The sequence below is a fragment of the Leptonychotes weddellii genome, chromosome 10 (genome assembly GCF_054177405.1).
Source record: "Leptonychotes weddellii isolate Sample4059 chromosome 10, ASM5417740v2, whole genome shotgun sequence".
Lineage (NCBI taxonomy): Eukaryota > Metazoa > Chordata > Mammalia > Carnivora > Phocidae > Leptonychotes > Leptonychotes weddellii.
The window spans coordinates 46,005,178-46,022,227 of record NC_138378.1 but is presented as its reverse complement, the minus strand read 5'-3'; the positions used below and the strand labels follow the sequence as shown (position 1 = coordinate 46,022,227).

Here is a 17,050-nt window from a genome sequence, read left to right as displayed (position 1 = left end):
TGGGAGGGGGGAGCAGGTGTGTGTGGGGGGCAAGCCCAGAGTGTGTCTATCATGCAGACATGTTTTGTAAATGTCTGCCTCGCTGTGCATCTCCTTGATAATGCACCTGAAAAACTAAGCTGTCCATTCATATTTACAAAAGGAGGAATGGATCAGACAACAAGCACACGGAGAATAAAGTAAAGCCTCATTTCTGGAGAAGGCATTTCCAGGGTAGAGCCATTTCGTGTTGACCTTGAGAACCAAGCCAGGCTACATGCATTCACTGAAGGAAGATTAAAAACACCCTTTAAGGCGCAGCCAGCCAGGAGGGCACGAGCACTGAGTCACTACCCTGCCTCGGGCACTGGCCCCACGGTCCCCTCCCTCTTTCCTGCGCTCCTCCAGAGCACAAAATCGGAAATGGCAAGGGAGCAAAAGCCTCCAGTCTTTAGGGAGCCGCCTGCCAAACAGATGATTCATCCCTCTCGAGACTCTGCCACCCTGGCCTGTCTCACTTCTCCCTGGGACTGCTGCAATGTGACGGACTTCCTTCGTGCCCTCAGGTCCAGGCTCTGGAACACTCCCTCTCAAATGAAAAGCTGACCCATCACTTCCCTGCTTCAAAGATCTCAATGCCTCTCTCTGCACCACGAGTGCAGGGGTCAGAGTGGGAGTTTCTGGAGAGGGAGAGTGGGGTTTAATGGAGTCCAGGCTCCACCCCCTGTGCCTCTAGGTGCCTCCATAAAACAGGAATCATCATATCCTTGGCTTGCAACACTGAACACAAGAGCATTTAGAAACAGGACTTGGCTGCAGTAGATGCCCGGCAAGTGGCACCTTTTATTACAATTATTACGTGAAGTCTGATTTCTGAAGAATGATGCACGAGGACATCGTGAGCTGCCCGCCTGCCTGCTTATCTATTCAGGTCTCTCCCCACTCCCAGCCCCTCGTGCTGCCTGTAGCTCTCACACACCCCCCATCTCCCCTACCCCTGTGCCCTTTTATGTGCCCCCACCTCCCACCCCCAGCGCTCCTTGTGTTGTCTCACCTCCTTGTTATCCTGGCCTTTGGCTTGGATTTCCCTCTTCTGGGCAGTTCTTCTTAACCTCCTCTCCCTACCGGCCATCAGCCCTCACGGTGGGTTAGGGTTCTGTTGTCATTTCTTCCCTGTCAGTCTGCATATCTCTCTGTCCTTCTAACCATGGAACTGGAATTGCCCATTAGAGTCATTCTCCCCCAGTAGACTGCAGAGGATCTGAGGTCTAGCTCTGTGTCTTATTCATCTTTGCATCACTAGTAGGCCTAACATAGTATCAGGCCTTGGTGAGTTGGGGAATCAATAAATAATCGATGCTTGTTAAATGACTATATGATCTGCTTTCTTACCTTTTCTTACCCTTTAAGGTATCAGGATATGCTAAACCCCAAGCTCTTACCATCAACTACTATATGCCCCTACACACAGCCCTCCCCACTCTCCCATTCCCTCCACACACTTCCCAGAATTTGAGTTTCAAGCACAGAGATCCCGATTTCCCATACCAAGGCTACTACTGTTGGACACTTCTGCCCTGTCGAGTGTTTGCTTAGGACTGCTGGTAGCTACCAGCACTACCAAATTATTATTGTTTTTTATGGCTGAAAAAAAATCATCTCTAGGCTCTAGGAAAGATTGTTCTATGTTTCCAAAACAGTTCAGTTTGCTTTTCAATAACATTCAAAGTGGAGGTGTTTACAACTGCTGCACCGTTTTCAGAAACAGTTATACGAGGCCGGGAAACAGGACTGCACGGCCCGCCTGAGCAACCAGCAGGGGGTGCTAGAGGGCAGCCGATAAGCAAACCTGAGGAGCAACTGGCTCTTCCTCTCAGAAACCCCTGGTGGCGGAGTATTTATGGACAGTACAGCCGGGAGGGGCCTCCTGGCAGGGAGCTAGCCTCGGGTACTTCCCTAGCTTCTTCCTCAGATTTTCATGAGACCGTGACCTTTTGTAAGTCCTTTGATCTTCACTTAGCCAATTTCACAAGTAGATTTCTAGGGACCAGGATGATTTCAGCTAACTAGCAGAGCAAGCCCCAATATTCCTAGTTCCCTGAAGGAGTCCACGGCATGAATTTGTTTTTATCAAGAGGGCCATTAACAACTCTGTTAATAAGCACGTATGTATCAGGAGGGTAGGAAGGAGATATGTCAGCACCTGGCAGGCACAAGTGCTGAGACGAAGAGACACGCTAGCTTATAAAAAGGAAAGACTTCTTTGTTTTCTCACATTGAGCTATGCTCTAATTATGTACCCTTTAAAAAAAAATCTTTATTTTAGAGACAGAGAGCACACGAGTGGTGGAAGGGGCAGAGGAAGGGAGAAAAAGAGAATCCTGAAGCCAACTCCTCCCCACTGAGCGTGGAGCCAGGGCGGGCTCGATCCCAGGACCCTGAGGTCATGACCAGAGCTGAAAACTAGAGTTGACTGCTTAACCGACGGAGCCACCCAGGAGCCCCTGATTACGTATCCTTAAGATGGTAGTACAAAATTGGATTCAAAGGAACCAAGGCAAAACAATAAAGAGAATTCCTTAAAATTTCTGAGTGTGTTCTTCAATTATGAGTCTATAACTCTAATCATGAAGCTTCATCTAAGTGCAGACAATATAAATTAAATTTGGATGCTAGAAACTAATAAAGATATAAGTGACATTTCCCGCTCCCCGGAAACGTTAATTCCTGGTTTCTTTCACGCTCTCTTCCAAATTCTGAATAGTTTCCAAGACTCTGGTCAGGGATATTTATGCCAGAACAAAGAGCAAGAGAAATCTCCCTGACGTGCAAGAGTAATCCAAATATGCAACTACTATGCAGAGGTGTTTAAAATAAGGCAAAACAAAACCAGAAGCAAGTTACTGCCTGCTTTAAAGCGTAATACTTAAATTCCTTCTTACGTTATTAATAATGGTCCTCGGAAACGGGGAAGAGCTTCACCCCAGGGAGCTTAAAACCACTGTTCTTCCCTAATCAATTGCAGACTGTTCCGCTCCAGCTCTGGCGGCATGTGACGCGTGGACAGTGTTATTACGAGCCTGCTGTAATGTCAGCATGGGGATACTGGGACCCTAGACCTCAAGCCCATACTCGTGCCTACTTTTTTTTTGACTTTTTAAAAATTTCACATTCAGCTTCATTCCCAAGAACATCTGAGAGGAGGTCTGGGTTGTGGAGCTTGATTACAATGGCATCACCCCATTTCAAGACGGCTCTGGCTTATCAGCCATTCCTCTGGAACACATAACACTAATGGACCCAAGAAACAATGGTTATTCCTTTCGAACAAGTGGGCAATGCCCCTGACTCTCACTTCCAGGTGAGTTATGAGCTATAACTAACACCATCTACTGTAAGAATGTAGTAGACACAGTTGTTTTACACTGGGACTTGAGGCCAAGGCTGTGTCTGATTCACATTTTTTTTTTCTTGGCACCTCGCCAACCGGTGCGAGGTCAGAACTCCTTGTTCCAACCGGAAGGGCTCTCCTCTGAGCCCACAACATCCATCGAGTCCCTGGGCTAACTAAAATTACCATCATTTGTACTTCTCTTTGGAGAACTGTCACTGCAGTAGGGACTAAACACGTGTTTATTAAATGAGTGAATGAGTCTGAAGGGTCAAAATGCTCACTCAATGGTGTGGCAATGGAATGAGCCTGGGCACAGAGGGATGTCTAAGGCCTTACAGCAAAGACTGAAGTTTCCTGGGGAAGAAGGAATTCTGTTTCCAGTGCAACAGAGAGTCCTGCCTCAATTTTCCACCTGCTGGCCTGCTCTACAGACTTCAGGCTCCAGACTGCAATCTCAACTCTTACCTGAGTTTCCAGCCTACTCATCTGCCCTACAAATCTCAGACTTGCCAGTCCCCACAACTGCGGAGCAAGTCGTTAAAATAAATCTTTCTCTCTCTCTAATTCCCATCAGTTTGTTTCTCTGGAGAGGCCTAATACAGGAACTGTGACCCAGATGTTCTCCTGGGCTCTTGACATGGCTCTGAAGGCAGAGTTCAGAAGGAAAGATAGACGCCGAGGTGTGGTCCTGTGATTTACCACCTTGGAGAAGGGCCCTGCTAGGTGCACTGACCCTCACCCAAAGGCTGGATTGCGCCGACCGGTGCGAGGTCAGAACTCCTTGTTCCGACCTGAAGGGCTCTCCTCTGAGCCCACAACATCCATTGAGTCCCTGGGCTAACTAAAATTACCATCATTTGTACTTCTCTTTGGAGAACTGTCGCTGCCTCTCTGGTCCTCTTGCTCCTCTCCCATGATCCTACCACGTATGGGTTCATCAGGCCTCTGTGGGCGAGGTTGGGAGCCTGTCCACGTAGAACATAGGGTCTGCAGGAGACGAATTCTGAGCAGCGCCGGCCTCCCACTCCCCTAACACCCAGCTGGAAGGGGAAACACCTCTGCTCTAATCTCCACTCCCCCCGCCAAAAAAAAGACCTCTACTGGCACCTCCAACAGGCTCATTCTGCCCCAGGGAGACTCCCCGGCGGGCGTCCGAAACCTCGGGCGCTGAGCCCGACAGGCGCAGCCACCAGCCCGCGTGCGCACGGTGGCGAGACCCACCTATCTCCTCGCCCAGGGAGGAGTTGAGGATGGCGCCGGCCGACATGACCACGGCGCAGCTCCGGAGGCCGCGCGGGTGCAGCTGGCTCAGCGGCACGGCGGGAACCAGCTTCTGCCAGCCGAGCGCCGAGAAGGGCGCCTCCTTGCCGTCCAGCGTGCGCACCCGCACCCGGCTCCGCAGCGCGCACAGCAGCTCGGCGCGGCTCAGCCCGGCCGCCCGCCGCCCGCGGAAGCGCACGCCGTGCTTGTTGGCGCTCAGGTAGTCCTGCATGGCCTTCTGCAGCCGCGGGTTGAGCATCTTGGACGAGACGTTTCCCTTCCAGAGCCGGTGGAGGAAGGCCCTGGACATGGACGAGTACAGCCTGTCCCCGTCGTCGCCGTGCTCCAGCACCAGGCTCCCGCCGGCTTTCCGCTGCCTCTTCCCCGCCCGCCTTCTCTGCGCCTGGCGGGCTGGTGCAGCCCCCTCCGACCGGCCTTGGTCCCGGGGGGAGAGGGCTCCCGGCGTGCCCTGAGTGTGGCTCTGCAACCCTGGCTGACCCGCGGCAAAAAAGTAGTCGTCGTCCTCCGGGTAGAAAGCACTTTGCGATTTCCTCCCGATCGGGGATGAAAAGAACTCTTCGTCACTTTCAAACCCATCCTGCACCTGGGCCCACTGCGACAGGTCGCCCGGCGCCCTGTGGAAGGGGCCCGACGGGCGTCCGTCCAGCAGGCCCTTGTGTGCACCCACGCTCTGGAGCAAGGAGGGCTCCTGCGCGGCGCCCATGATGGCCCTCTGCTTCCCCTGCATGGGCAGGAGCCTCCTGGTCTCCAGGAAGGAGAAGGAGCTGGGTGCAGGCTCAGCTGGGTTGCTGTCGGTGAAGTAAATGAACATCACCACGAAGAGGAGCCCCCAAGCGAATATCCCGCAAAGCATTCGTTGTCTCCATTGCTTCAAGTGTGGTTTCATGGCAGGTCCCTGGGGTCAGCACCTTGTGTCCTAAAGCGGTGGGAGTCCGAATGAACCTGAAAAACAGCCAGGTCTACAGTTAGCCACCTGAAGTCACCTGCTCCGATGGTGCGGGCGCTGGGGACAGTCTGGCCTGAGCAGCGCTTCTGCGGGGGAGGGTTAAAAGGGGCATCAGAAACCAGGATCATCTGAGAATTTTGACTAAATTCAAGTGTCACATCCCCTCCCACCCCCCTTCCCCAGACCGGACCTCTCTGCAAGAGGAGGGGTCCCACGGAGAGTCTTGGGAGAGAGGTGGAGGAGTGGCCGTATATTTGGAAAACCTCTGGAGGTATAACCACCTCCCCACCCTGACAGCTGCTTAATTGGGGCCCATCCCAACAACCTCTCTCTGCAATTGCCTTTATAGAATTCCATTTGGTAAAGCAAGGCAGCTGATTTAAGAAGTAGAGTTGGCCCTCTCTTCCCTGCTTTATCAGAACACCAAAGGCTCAGTTTCTAAGGGCTGACAACCATATCAGATTCTTCATGGTCTCCCCCAGGCCCTGGAGGCTGCCAGGAACATACCAGAAGTCCACCTACGATCCTGAATAAGCAATGCTTCAGAGACTGTGGCCGTGGGCCAGTGTTATACCAGAGTGCCTGTGGACTTCAAAACTACACTCAGATAAATGCCCTCCTACTTCATCCCCATCATGAGTCTCTGATGGAATAGGAGGGAAGTATGTTAACATTTCAAATAAAGGAGGAGATGAGGAAAGAGCTTGCTGTTTCTAGATGAGCCTCCAACAGGGAAAGGATGACAATGGAGGCGGAGATGAAAAGTATAAGATAAAATGTAAGACAGAAGGAACCTCTCCTTCATACACTACTGCAACCCATGTTTATTGCTACATTGCTGTGTGGGATAAGACAGTAATAAGAAATTTACCTAACCTTCAGGAATGTAAGCAAAGCCCCCCAAAGAGGAAAAATATAAGGCATGTGTAATAATACTGGAGCTTACTGGAGCCTAACAATGAGCACAGGGCCCAACGCAGGCAGACACTGAATAAATAGTGGCTAAAAGAATGACATGAGCCTCTGTGTGTGTGTGTGTGTGTGTGTGTGTGTGTGTTGGGGGCTGGAGGCTGTGTGTTGGGATTGGAAGTAGGGAAAACTTAACTGAACAGTGATGCCATTCCAGCCATGGGAGACCTCACAGACCTATCTGGATGTCAGAGCCACAGGTTCTGTGAGAAATAGGGAGGAGTGAAGTTTTCTGAGCAAGGGCATACCATGCTCGTTGCATGGACTTTCAGATTTCTGTGTAGCAGGTAAGGGGGACAGGGAGGAGTGTAGGGAGGCAACACAGGGCTCAAAGGGGTCATTAGCAGAAATCAGACACTCAAAGTAGATGGGGAGGAACTCAGAGGGGTACTCCTTCCTTAGCATAGGCTGATGGATGCTACTAAAACTCAAAGGCATGTGAGGTGTGACCAAAATGCAACAGCTGGGGTTTGCACTCAGGTAACTCCTATCAAAGTGAGTGATACCTACATAAACCTAGTTACCGTGGAAGCTACATACTGTCTTTGGTGGTTAAAAAGATACGCCAATGTAAGAAAACCACATTTGCTTTGTGGCTCTGTAGCCGATTAAATATGGACACAGATTCGTTGACTCTCTTCCCATTGAGAGGTGGGGTCTACGGCTCCTGTCCTTGCATTTTGGGGAGGGCTCTGTAACTGCTCTGATCAGTTACTGGGCTCAGGTCCAGCAGCTTCCACTGCCTGCTTCTTAAAATGCTCATTCACAGGGGGAAGCTAGCCACCAACAAAGACATCTTTCTGACCTGAGTCCACCATGCAGCCAGGAAACCCAAGCTCGCCATGTGGAAAGGCCACATGGACTGAGCGATGCCCAGACGCACCGAGCTGTTCCAGCTGTCCAGCCCCCGCACCAAACGTGAAGAGTGAAGACGCCCTGTTGCATGTCTAGGCGAGTTGAGCTTTCAGATGACCTAGCCCTGGCCAACCTCTGACTGCAACTGCAGGGAAGACCCCCAGTGAGAACCCAGCTGAGCCCGGTCTGCCCACAGAACCAGAGTGATACTGATAGATGGTGGCTCTAAGCCACTAGGTTTTGAGGCGATTTGTTATTACATCAGAATAGACCACTGCGACAGGCGCTAACAGAAATGTGAAATGAGAAGTGCCCCAGATGCTTCCAACACTGGGGCATCCTTGAAATGAGTCTAGCTTCTCAGAGACGATTTGAAAAGCTATATTCAATTACATGTATAAGCTGTGGCTTTTAAAAAGTGTTTGCTTTCCCTTGTATTTGCATAAAGGCAAGGCCGTCGGTTTCATTTACAGTCAAAAATCAAACACACATGTACGGAACATGCATTCACCAAGCCAGACATGCTGATGCCAAGAAATTTACATAGAAGAAACAATGCCAGCAGTTAACCTATGTGCCACACCCCGTGCTTAGCACTCTTCCTCCAGTACCTCATTTGCTCCTCCCAGCACCTAGCGAGGTGGGAAATACTGCTATCTCCATTTTGTAAATGAGGAAACAAAAGCTCAGGGAGATTGAGTAACTTGCCCAAAACCACAGAGGTAGCCAGCCGTCGGCTTGACTCCAGCCCTCACACTTTTAACACTAAGTTCTGACTCCATTCGATCATACCAACGGAAGCTACAAATAAGGCTCCTTAAACGATCTGTGGGGAAGGATCATTTTTACCCCTCCAGACTGTCACAATTTGATACTTTTATATTTCCATTCCTGAATGTCTTGGCAAGGCCCGATTGCTGTAAGAGATGCTAAATGCTTACTACCAAGTTCCGTACACATCTCATCAGGAGCTGGTAATGAACAGTTTGCAGACGTGCACAGTCTTGGGACCACACTTTGAGGAAGAATCCACTAAATGATCTTTCTAAACCTGTCCCACCCTGGAGCGCATGCTTCAAACTGTAACACCTAACCTGAAGATCTAGAAGCTGTTTCCAGGATTTCTACATTTCTATTAGAAATCAGAAAATCACCCTCAATGACAGTTATTCTGTCTTCACCCCAACTGAGCACACTGAGTACAACTCCGACACTAACCTCTGGAGTTAGCACCGGCCCACGAGTTAAGGACTCAGTCCCAAAAGACTGCCTGTGCTTCAGACCTCAGCCTTAAGTGGGAACCCCAGGCCACCTGTGCATAATTATGAGCGCTTGGCCAGCAATCTGGGAGGTTCCCATGACACCCCTCAGGTTCCATAATTAGCTGGAATGAACTCAGAAAGGCCCTATACTAATGGTTACAGGGTTTTTTGTAAGGTATACACGTAGTTCGAGGTCTTGGGGGGTGGGTCCCAAACAGATTCTCTCCCCTCTGTCTGCGGTGTCGGAGAACATCACCCTCTCCCAACGTCACTGTGCTCATTAACCATGAAGCTCCACCAAGCCCTGGCATCCAGAGATTTTCCTGGGGTTTCATTTGCTAGGCATGCCTGATTGAATCACTGATTTAAGCATGTGATGGAATTCAGTCCCCAGTCTCCTTTCTGCCCCCAGAGGTCAGGCTGGCCCAAGGTCTTGCTGGTGACCAGACCCCATCCTGAAGCTATGCAGGGACCCACTTTGACTGTAAAGAGTCACCTCATGAACATAACAAAGACACTCCTGTCACTCAGGAAATTGCCAGGGTTTTAGAAGCCCCATGCCAGGAACTGAGGAAAAAGACCAGACAAATTATTATACCACAATAAGGCTGTAGCTGCTAATTTAAAATGCAGTCTTTTTGCTTCTGGCTGGAAATCCTCATTACTTGGTTGTCCCATACTGAGCAACAGCTCTGGGCGCTTACTTGGTGGATTATTAAAGAATGGGGAGTGGAGGTTCTTTGTTCAGCATTTGCTTGAGAGACTATTTTTAAAACACAGAGTCAGAAGGGGAGGGGTGTGCACAGGATTACTGTGGGGGAAATGATGAAGAGGAAACCTTGATCCTTTGGGGAGGACCTAGAAACCTCTGGGCCTGGGGTTCAGAGCTGAGGGTCCTGCCTCCCCTCCCCCCATGCCGGATGACAGATGACCCTTAGCTGCTTCGGAACTTCACAGTGGGAGTATCAGACATACAGACTTCATTATACAGAAACGCCCAGTTCCCAACTGAAGCAAGTGAAGACTTTTTTTTCTCTGTGGGGAAATGACAGACATGGAAGGGAGGGAGAGCAGGTCTCGAGAAAAGAAGAGCCTAAAAGGGAAAAGCAGGAGAGAAGGAGCTGTGGTGGGGCCAGGAGCCTGGGGCAGATTTTGTTCTCTCTGCCCACTTTTTTGGGAAGTAGAAGGGTGGGATTTGTGAAGCTCTCTGAGCACCATGAAAGCACTAGGGATCCCAATGCATTAGGAAAGATTAGGTAAGATTTTGTGGCTTTTGATGCACAGTAATAATAGAAAGGAGTGGGATCACTGTCTCAACTCATGATTAGGCTGAACTTTTAATAATCCAAAAGCTTCCCCGCAACCTCTGTCACGGCAAACCTGCTGCTGCCAATTAAGGGAACATTCTCCAAAATGATTAAATCGCAAGGCAAGAGCAAATCCTCTGCCAGCAAAATGCTACAGAAATCATTTTACGTATCACGGGTCCCGTCATCAGCATCTTTATAAAAATCCAGGTGAGAGAGAGATGGAGGATATCGTCAATGCTATATCCATTGGTCATTCTTGTCCTTAAAAGGACCATACAGGCTAATAGGAAGAAAGGTTCAGCTAAGCAACAGAAAAAGGAAAAAAAAAAAAAACAAAAAAACATATTTTTTCCCCTCTAATGTGGTATATCTGAAATATTATAATGATATAGCTTAAGCAAAGTAATGTATACTCATTGCTCTATTGTATCATTAGCTGGTGTGATATAAATTGCATCAGGGAGACATAAGAGGTGCATCAGGCGAATCATCTGTCCCCAGGTGCCAATGACAGAGTGTTCCCGGATCTCATGCTCACATGTGCTTCGTTGGGGCTAGCTTAAGTGACTGAGGCGGTTGAGTTCCTGCCAGTTTTCCCCTGGGAAGAGAACTGGCAGGATAAGAAGCACAGTCTGTGTGCTGTGGCCTTCTCTTCTCTCCATAGCAATGCTAACATTACCTGGCCGCGCGCTGAGGTTTGCATTCCAAGTAGATGGGTGTTCTCTGCCCACTTGAACTACTGTTTGTCCATCCCCACTTTTCTCCCATTTTCTGTGGCCTTTCTAGACAAGCCTCTAGGAAACCTGTATGGGAACACTAAAGCAATGATCCCAGACACAATGAAAAAATGACCCACGGCCCGAAATTATTTTGATTGTCCCACTTGCTCAGGAATTTCGGTGCCTCTTAGGCACTAATTCTCAAAGAAATGAGTCACTTTTCTGCATGGATGTCCAAAATAATACAAAAGAGTGTTAATTCTCCTTGAAATCGTTCAGAGAGACATCACATTTTCCAAAAGGTACCATTCATTACAAGTAGTCAGATGAAATTAGGGAAGGGCAAGCCACAGATGAACCTGACAACAATGCAGCGAAGGGTTAATACGGCCAGCGTCTCATTTTGTTCAAGGGTAAAGAGAAGTTAATTCTGGCCTTTGCCACTTGAACGATGTCCCTCTAATGCCCGGAGGTTGACAGGCTGGCTCACCGGTTTTCCTGAATGGAGAGTATTTTTTTAACCCACTTTGATGGATGTGTGTGTTACAGCCGCCATCTGGCCGGGTTTTCTGTTGCTCTGAGAAACACTCGTGTTTGTTTTTGGTGTAGAAGTTGTCTAAAGGATCTTAAACCTAAGTATTTACGTTAACATTGATATAATAAAGAAGATTTAGTCTGTGAGCTATAGTGAGACACTCATGTGTCTTAATAGCCTTCAGGAGTCATTTTCTTCCCAGATTCATTTTCCTAAAATTAGCTCTTGTCACACACCCAGGAAAACATCAAGGCTGCAGAAGAGGGGAGGTACCACCCCCAGCTGGAATGCCTCTACTCTTCACAGCCCCATCGGCTCCTTTTCTTTCCTTTTCTCATTTTCTGTAAATGTGAGCAAGCCTCCAGACTGCCGCACGCAGGATGCTGGGGGCGGGGGGGGGGCCCTCTCTAATTCTTTCCCGCTCTGATCTCAGCCCATTCTTAAGCTAATGTCCAGAAGAACAGAAAGAAGAAGGTCAGCCCGGTCAGTAGGGCCGGGTGGCGGGAGGGCTGCCCGCCTTCTAATGGGTCCTGGCGGAGCGGCAGCTTCATTGTCCTACGAGGGTGGCCCGGCTGGCCCGTTGTGAGCCCCGAGGGCGAGGCGGCTCGGCTCAGGCCATGTCTCCTTGGGACCAGGAGCCGCCGGGCTCCATCATGGAGGTGGCCATCCCCTGTGTGAGGAAGGACACTGTTCCATGAGGGCTGGCCAACTCGAATGAGCTTGCTTGGCAACGGCCTGAGTTTAAAACCCCAGGGCCGCAGCTTCGGGTTGATGCAAAACTTAGACGCTTGAATAATCTCAGTGGGGAACAGTGGGGGCTACTTGAGGGTGGGACCACATCACATTCAGTCTCGTACTCCCAGCGAACAGCGTAGGTGGTCCCATGGAAGGTTCCTGATGAATATTTTAAATTAATGAAACTTGAATGACTACAATTCATAAAACAAAATAGACTGACGGGCTGGGGCTCCTGGCTGGGGTCAAAGGGAGGGGATGCACTGCTTGCGGGCCTTCCCAGGCCAGCAGGAGCGTGCGGGGGGCATCCTGCACATGTAACCTGTTGCCATGTGGTTAGGTTAGTATAATGAACACCAGTCAGGAGTGGCCGGGGAGATGGAATGAACCAGCAGCAGTGGTACTAGACGCCACCATGTATCAGATGCCTACCATGGGCCAGGCACTACACCAAGCCCCTCATCTGCACTGGCTCATTTTGATTCTTCGTTCCCAGTGTAATCTTTACATCAAACACCATAGTAGACATTATTATTCTCATTCAGTACATGGAGAAACTGAAGCTCTAAGTGGTCCGCTTCATGTACATTGTTCCAAAACCCCTGTCTTTCTGCACGAACTAGATCACAAAAGCAGGGGATGCTGCACCATGCTTGAAATTTTGATGAGATATTTTCCTCTCTGCCACAAAGTACCCTGCCAAATTTCAGGCTAGCTCCCGACACTGACTGGGCCGTGTGATCCCCTAACATCCCGTTTTCCCTAACATGTTTTTGTCTGCTGGAGAAACTGGTCTTCCTAGTCAGGACTTGGAATCCACACCTCCCCAGAATCCACCTGCTCGGCAATCATCGGAGACAGCTGAGCCTCGGCCTGCCAACTGAGTGGATTTTGCCCAGTCAGAACGGGATGCCAATTCGCTAACATTTCCAGGGAGGCTACAGGTGTGAAGGTCCAAGAGTCTCAAGGGATTTGTTATATAGGTAGGAAGACCACAATTCTGACTGCTTGGTTCTCTGTCCCAGGATAGGTGGGTGTACAGAGGAGCGATACATATTAAAGTAATCATGGGTTACTTTAAAGCGGCGGGGGGGCGGGGGGCGGGGAGACGAGGGTTGGACACTGAGGCCCACATTGGTATGGAAGGGAGTTAGTCATTTCTAGCCAGTGGAACAACTGGGCTAAGTGTGCCTGGGGTGGGAATTTGCATGCTGCAAAGACAGGTGACAAGGAATGGAGGGCTCAGGCTGGACAAGGAGGGCCAATCTTAGGAAGACTATGGTATTCTCTTTCTGGGCGCATAATTGCAGCAATAGAGATTTTTCCTCAAGTGGCAGGGCCGATGGGAAATAGTTTAAAAGGCAAGGACTCACATATGTGAGCCACTCTGGGCAGCTTTTAGCTTTCAGAACTGTCTGCAATGAGGTGCCAGGTGCTGTTGGGGCAGAGGGAGGTGGACATGATTCCAGACGTCTATTACTGGTTGTACAGACAACACAAGCTGCCGACTAGCTAGGGTCTGCTGGCTTCCTGAAACAGCATTCATCTGCTTTGGACACAGCGGCCTGTTTGTTTTACGATAATTAACATTCAAATATTTACACTTTACACCAATAATATGCCAAGGCTCATGACTGAAGCTGTAAATTAGCTTCAGCCGCGATGTTTGATAGTCAAGAAGATGAAATGTTGCCTAGCTGCCACTGAGATTTGAAAGTTCTACTCTGTTCCTGCAAACATAAGTGGGCTTCTGGGCAAAAGGCTCATTTTAATTCTTCATTCCCAGTGTAATCTTTACATCCAATACCATAGTAAATACTATTATTCTTATTCGGTACATGGAGAAACTGAAGCTCTAAGTGGTCCGCTTCATGTACATTGTTCCAAAACCCTTGTCTTTCTGCACTAACTAGATCACAGTTAGTGATCAGCAGGTGGCTCTTACAGGGAGGCCTCTGTACCAGATGGAGCCACTCCACCCCAGCCCGAGAGGGGCCCAGAGCATCAGTGGGGGCTGGCAGGGACCCATGTGTGATGGCAAGGGAGTGCTGGCACCATTCGGGGGACAAGTCAGAGCCACCTTCCGTGGCCTACCCAGTGTTGCAGAGTGATAGTGATGACATTACCTATGAGGAAGAAAGGCAATGTATGGTTGACCGGGAAGCCCTGTGGTCAGACAGCCTGTTCAGAGCTCGCCAGCTGTGTTGTCCTGGATAAATCCTTTGAGCCTCAGTTTCTTTATCCAGTGTGAGTCATAACACTGCCGAGATCCTCACGGCTCTGTGAAATGAATGAGTAAGGCACCGCGTGTGACGTGACTGGCCCAGTGCCTGGCCCAAAGTGAAAGCTACATAAATACAATTTTTTAATCCCAGTTTTGAGAGTCTGTAAAAGTAAAAAGGTGGTGTAACCAGCATGGATTTCGCTGTATGAGTATTGGCCCCATGTATATACACTTTGAAGGTTCACCAGTAGGCATGCCTCTCTTTACATGGTCCCAAATGGATGTGCCCTTGTTTAGATAAACCCTAGCACCTGACTCAAGCTAATAAGTGTGGAATAAACCCCGCTTCAATAATGGTCTCTCTCTGGTGTCGCAGTCACAAAAAGCAGAACCTGTCAGGAACTGGATGCCTGAGAAGTATCTTCTAATGGTTCATCGTGTTACTTTATTTTATGTTGCTATAATTCAACAAATATTTATTAGACCTAATGTCAGGCTGACTATATATCCTATGATACTTTACCCTCGGGGGAACTGAATGAAGTTCTTGGGGAAATTAAGATTTGAATTCCTGAACACCAAGAGTGAACGATTGAAAAGCATGGGGTAGATTCAAAGTCCAACATGTCTCTTCAGTCCAGACAATGGGGCTCTCACAAGAGCCCAGGAAGAAAGAGCGCTTAGAAGAACCCCCTTTCAGAAAACTTCAAAGGCCCTGCGGGCCACTTGTTTCGCCCATCAAGGGAAAGAAAGTGTTTTCTGTGGCAAGAGCCACATCTTAACAAATCACAGAAATAAAAAAGGCTGACTGCTTTAGATCCATCTCCATAGATCCGCACCAGTAGATCTCAAGTGGAAAGCTGGGGGAAAAAACAGAAGCTGCAGAAGCAAACTCACAAGAGTTGTACCATTTATGTAAGATTTTAAAAGGCCAGTACAAACCTCAGCTAGTAGCTACCTCTGAGGAAGAAGGACCGAGACTTGGATGAGTGGAAGGGACAGAGGACACTTGCATCATTGCTCAAAAATGTCCTTTCTTATTTTTTTTTAGTATATATATATATTTTTTAAATTTTTATTATGTTATGTTAATCACCATACATACATCATTGGTTTTTGATGTAGTGTTCCATGATTCATTGTTTGCGTATAACACCCAGTGCTCCATGCAGAACATGCCCTCCTTAATACCCACCACCAGGCTAACCCATCCCCCCACCCCCTCCCCTCTGGAACCTTCAGTTTGTTTTTTAAAAATGTCCTTTCTTATAAAGAAAAGATCCAAAGTAGCAAGGCAGAATATTAATAGATTCTAAATCTGAGTATATAAACTCACTTCTTATGTATTCTCTGTGTTTTTAAAAGATTTTATTTATTTGAGAGAGAGAGAGAGAAAGAGAGAGAGCGTACACGGGGGGTGGGGAGGGGCAGACGGAGAGGGAGAGGCAGAGAATCTCCAGCAGACTCCACACCCAGTGCAGAGGCCAACATGGGGCTCGAGCTCACATCCCTGAGATCATGACCTGAAACCAAGAGTCAGATGCTTAACCAACTGGGCCACCCAGGTGCCCCTGTGTTCTCTCTCTCTCTCTCTCTCTGAACAGATTTAAACTTAACAATTTTACATACAACAAAAGTTGAAAAATAAAAGTTGTTATAAGACTTGGAAAAATAAGAAAGAGAAATCATTAATTGTGTTTATATTACATCTCTATTTCCTAATCTCTTTGGCCAATAATTCCTGCTTACTCTCTTAGCACAAAATATAAATCTAACATTTAGATTCTACACTGGATTTCAGCTTGGTTAAGACTCTCATGTGACACCATCATCAATCCAGAAAAGAATAACTTATAGCTATACTGATTTATGAAAGCACAGAAAAGCACTGAGATTCTGGCCCTCACTCTATGTGATTTGGGGCAAGTTCTTTGCATTTTGGATCATCAGCTTCATCATATGAAGATGAAAATAACCCCAACTTTAACAGGTTGATACAGAATAACATATTTTAATGAGAAAAGGCAAATAAAGTTTCTATTATTGCTACCGTAAGTAGTATCTAAAAATAGCTATTGCATGTGGCCCCAGGCTCTGTGTTAAGCACTGATGGGTGCTATCTTGTTTACTCCTAACTACCCGGGAAGATGGAGTCTCTCTGAGTCCTGTGTTGGCTAAATTGAGGGACGTCTCCAGAGGAACATCTTTGGTCTCTGCTCCACCTCTTAATTCTCCCACATACTAGGAGTTCCCAGTCCACTGACAAATAAGGATCATGGTATGAATCTCTGTAGAACCAAACTGAGTTGGCCCTAAGTCTAGATTTGGTAATTGCAGGAAGAAAGGTGGGGGATTGGCAATCCAATGTATTCCCCACACCAGGCACAAATTATGCATGGCCATCAGTAATGCATGTAATAATTTAACCTCCATCTGTCTGACATTCGTGGTATCTTCTAAAGTACTGAACAGTTGTTATTTCAGTGTCTCTCAAAACCTATGATCTAGGAACTACGGTGAAGCCCATAATATAGATGAGAAATATGAGTCACAGTGAAGTTACTTAAAAGTCCCACCATTAGCATGTGTTGGAGCTAGGATAGTACCTGGTAAAACTGTAGCCAGTCAAAGTGAGGACAATGATAATGCTTGCTCTCCTTACCTCCCAGGGTTGTTGAAAATACCCAAGAAAAATGCATTAGTAGGGACACTTAAAATTAGATGTCCTACAAATTCATTCAGTTTTCATGACGTAATTATAAATATTTAGATTCCATTATTATATCAGAGTTATTTTAGTTGATTTTTTTTGGCCTATAAAATATGTGTAAATTAAAAAGA

At 48.0% G+C, this 17,050-nt stretch overlaps 1 protein-coding gene across 2 annotated transcripts in view; it reads right to left on the bottom strand.

The window, feature by feature from the left end:
- LOC102750298 (beta-galactoside alpha-2,6-sialyltransferase 2) overlaps positions 1-17,050 on the bottom strand; it is a 78,751-nt gene that overhangs the window by 31,890 nt on the left and 29,811 nt on the right. For both annotated transcript variants that reach the window (XM_081833312.1, XM_081833311.1), the window contains exon 2: positions 4,595-5,596. In XM_081833312.1, coding sequence (XP_081689438.1) covers positions 4,595-5,540 — 946 coding nt within the window. In that variant the 5' untranslated portion in view covers positions 5,541-5,596. The remainder of the gene's footprint in view (positions 1-4,594; positions 5,597-17,050) is intronic.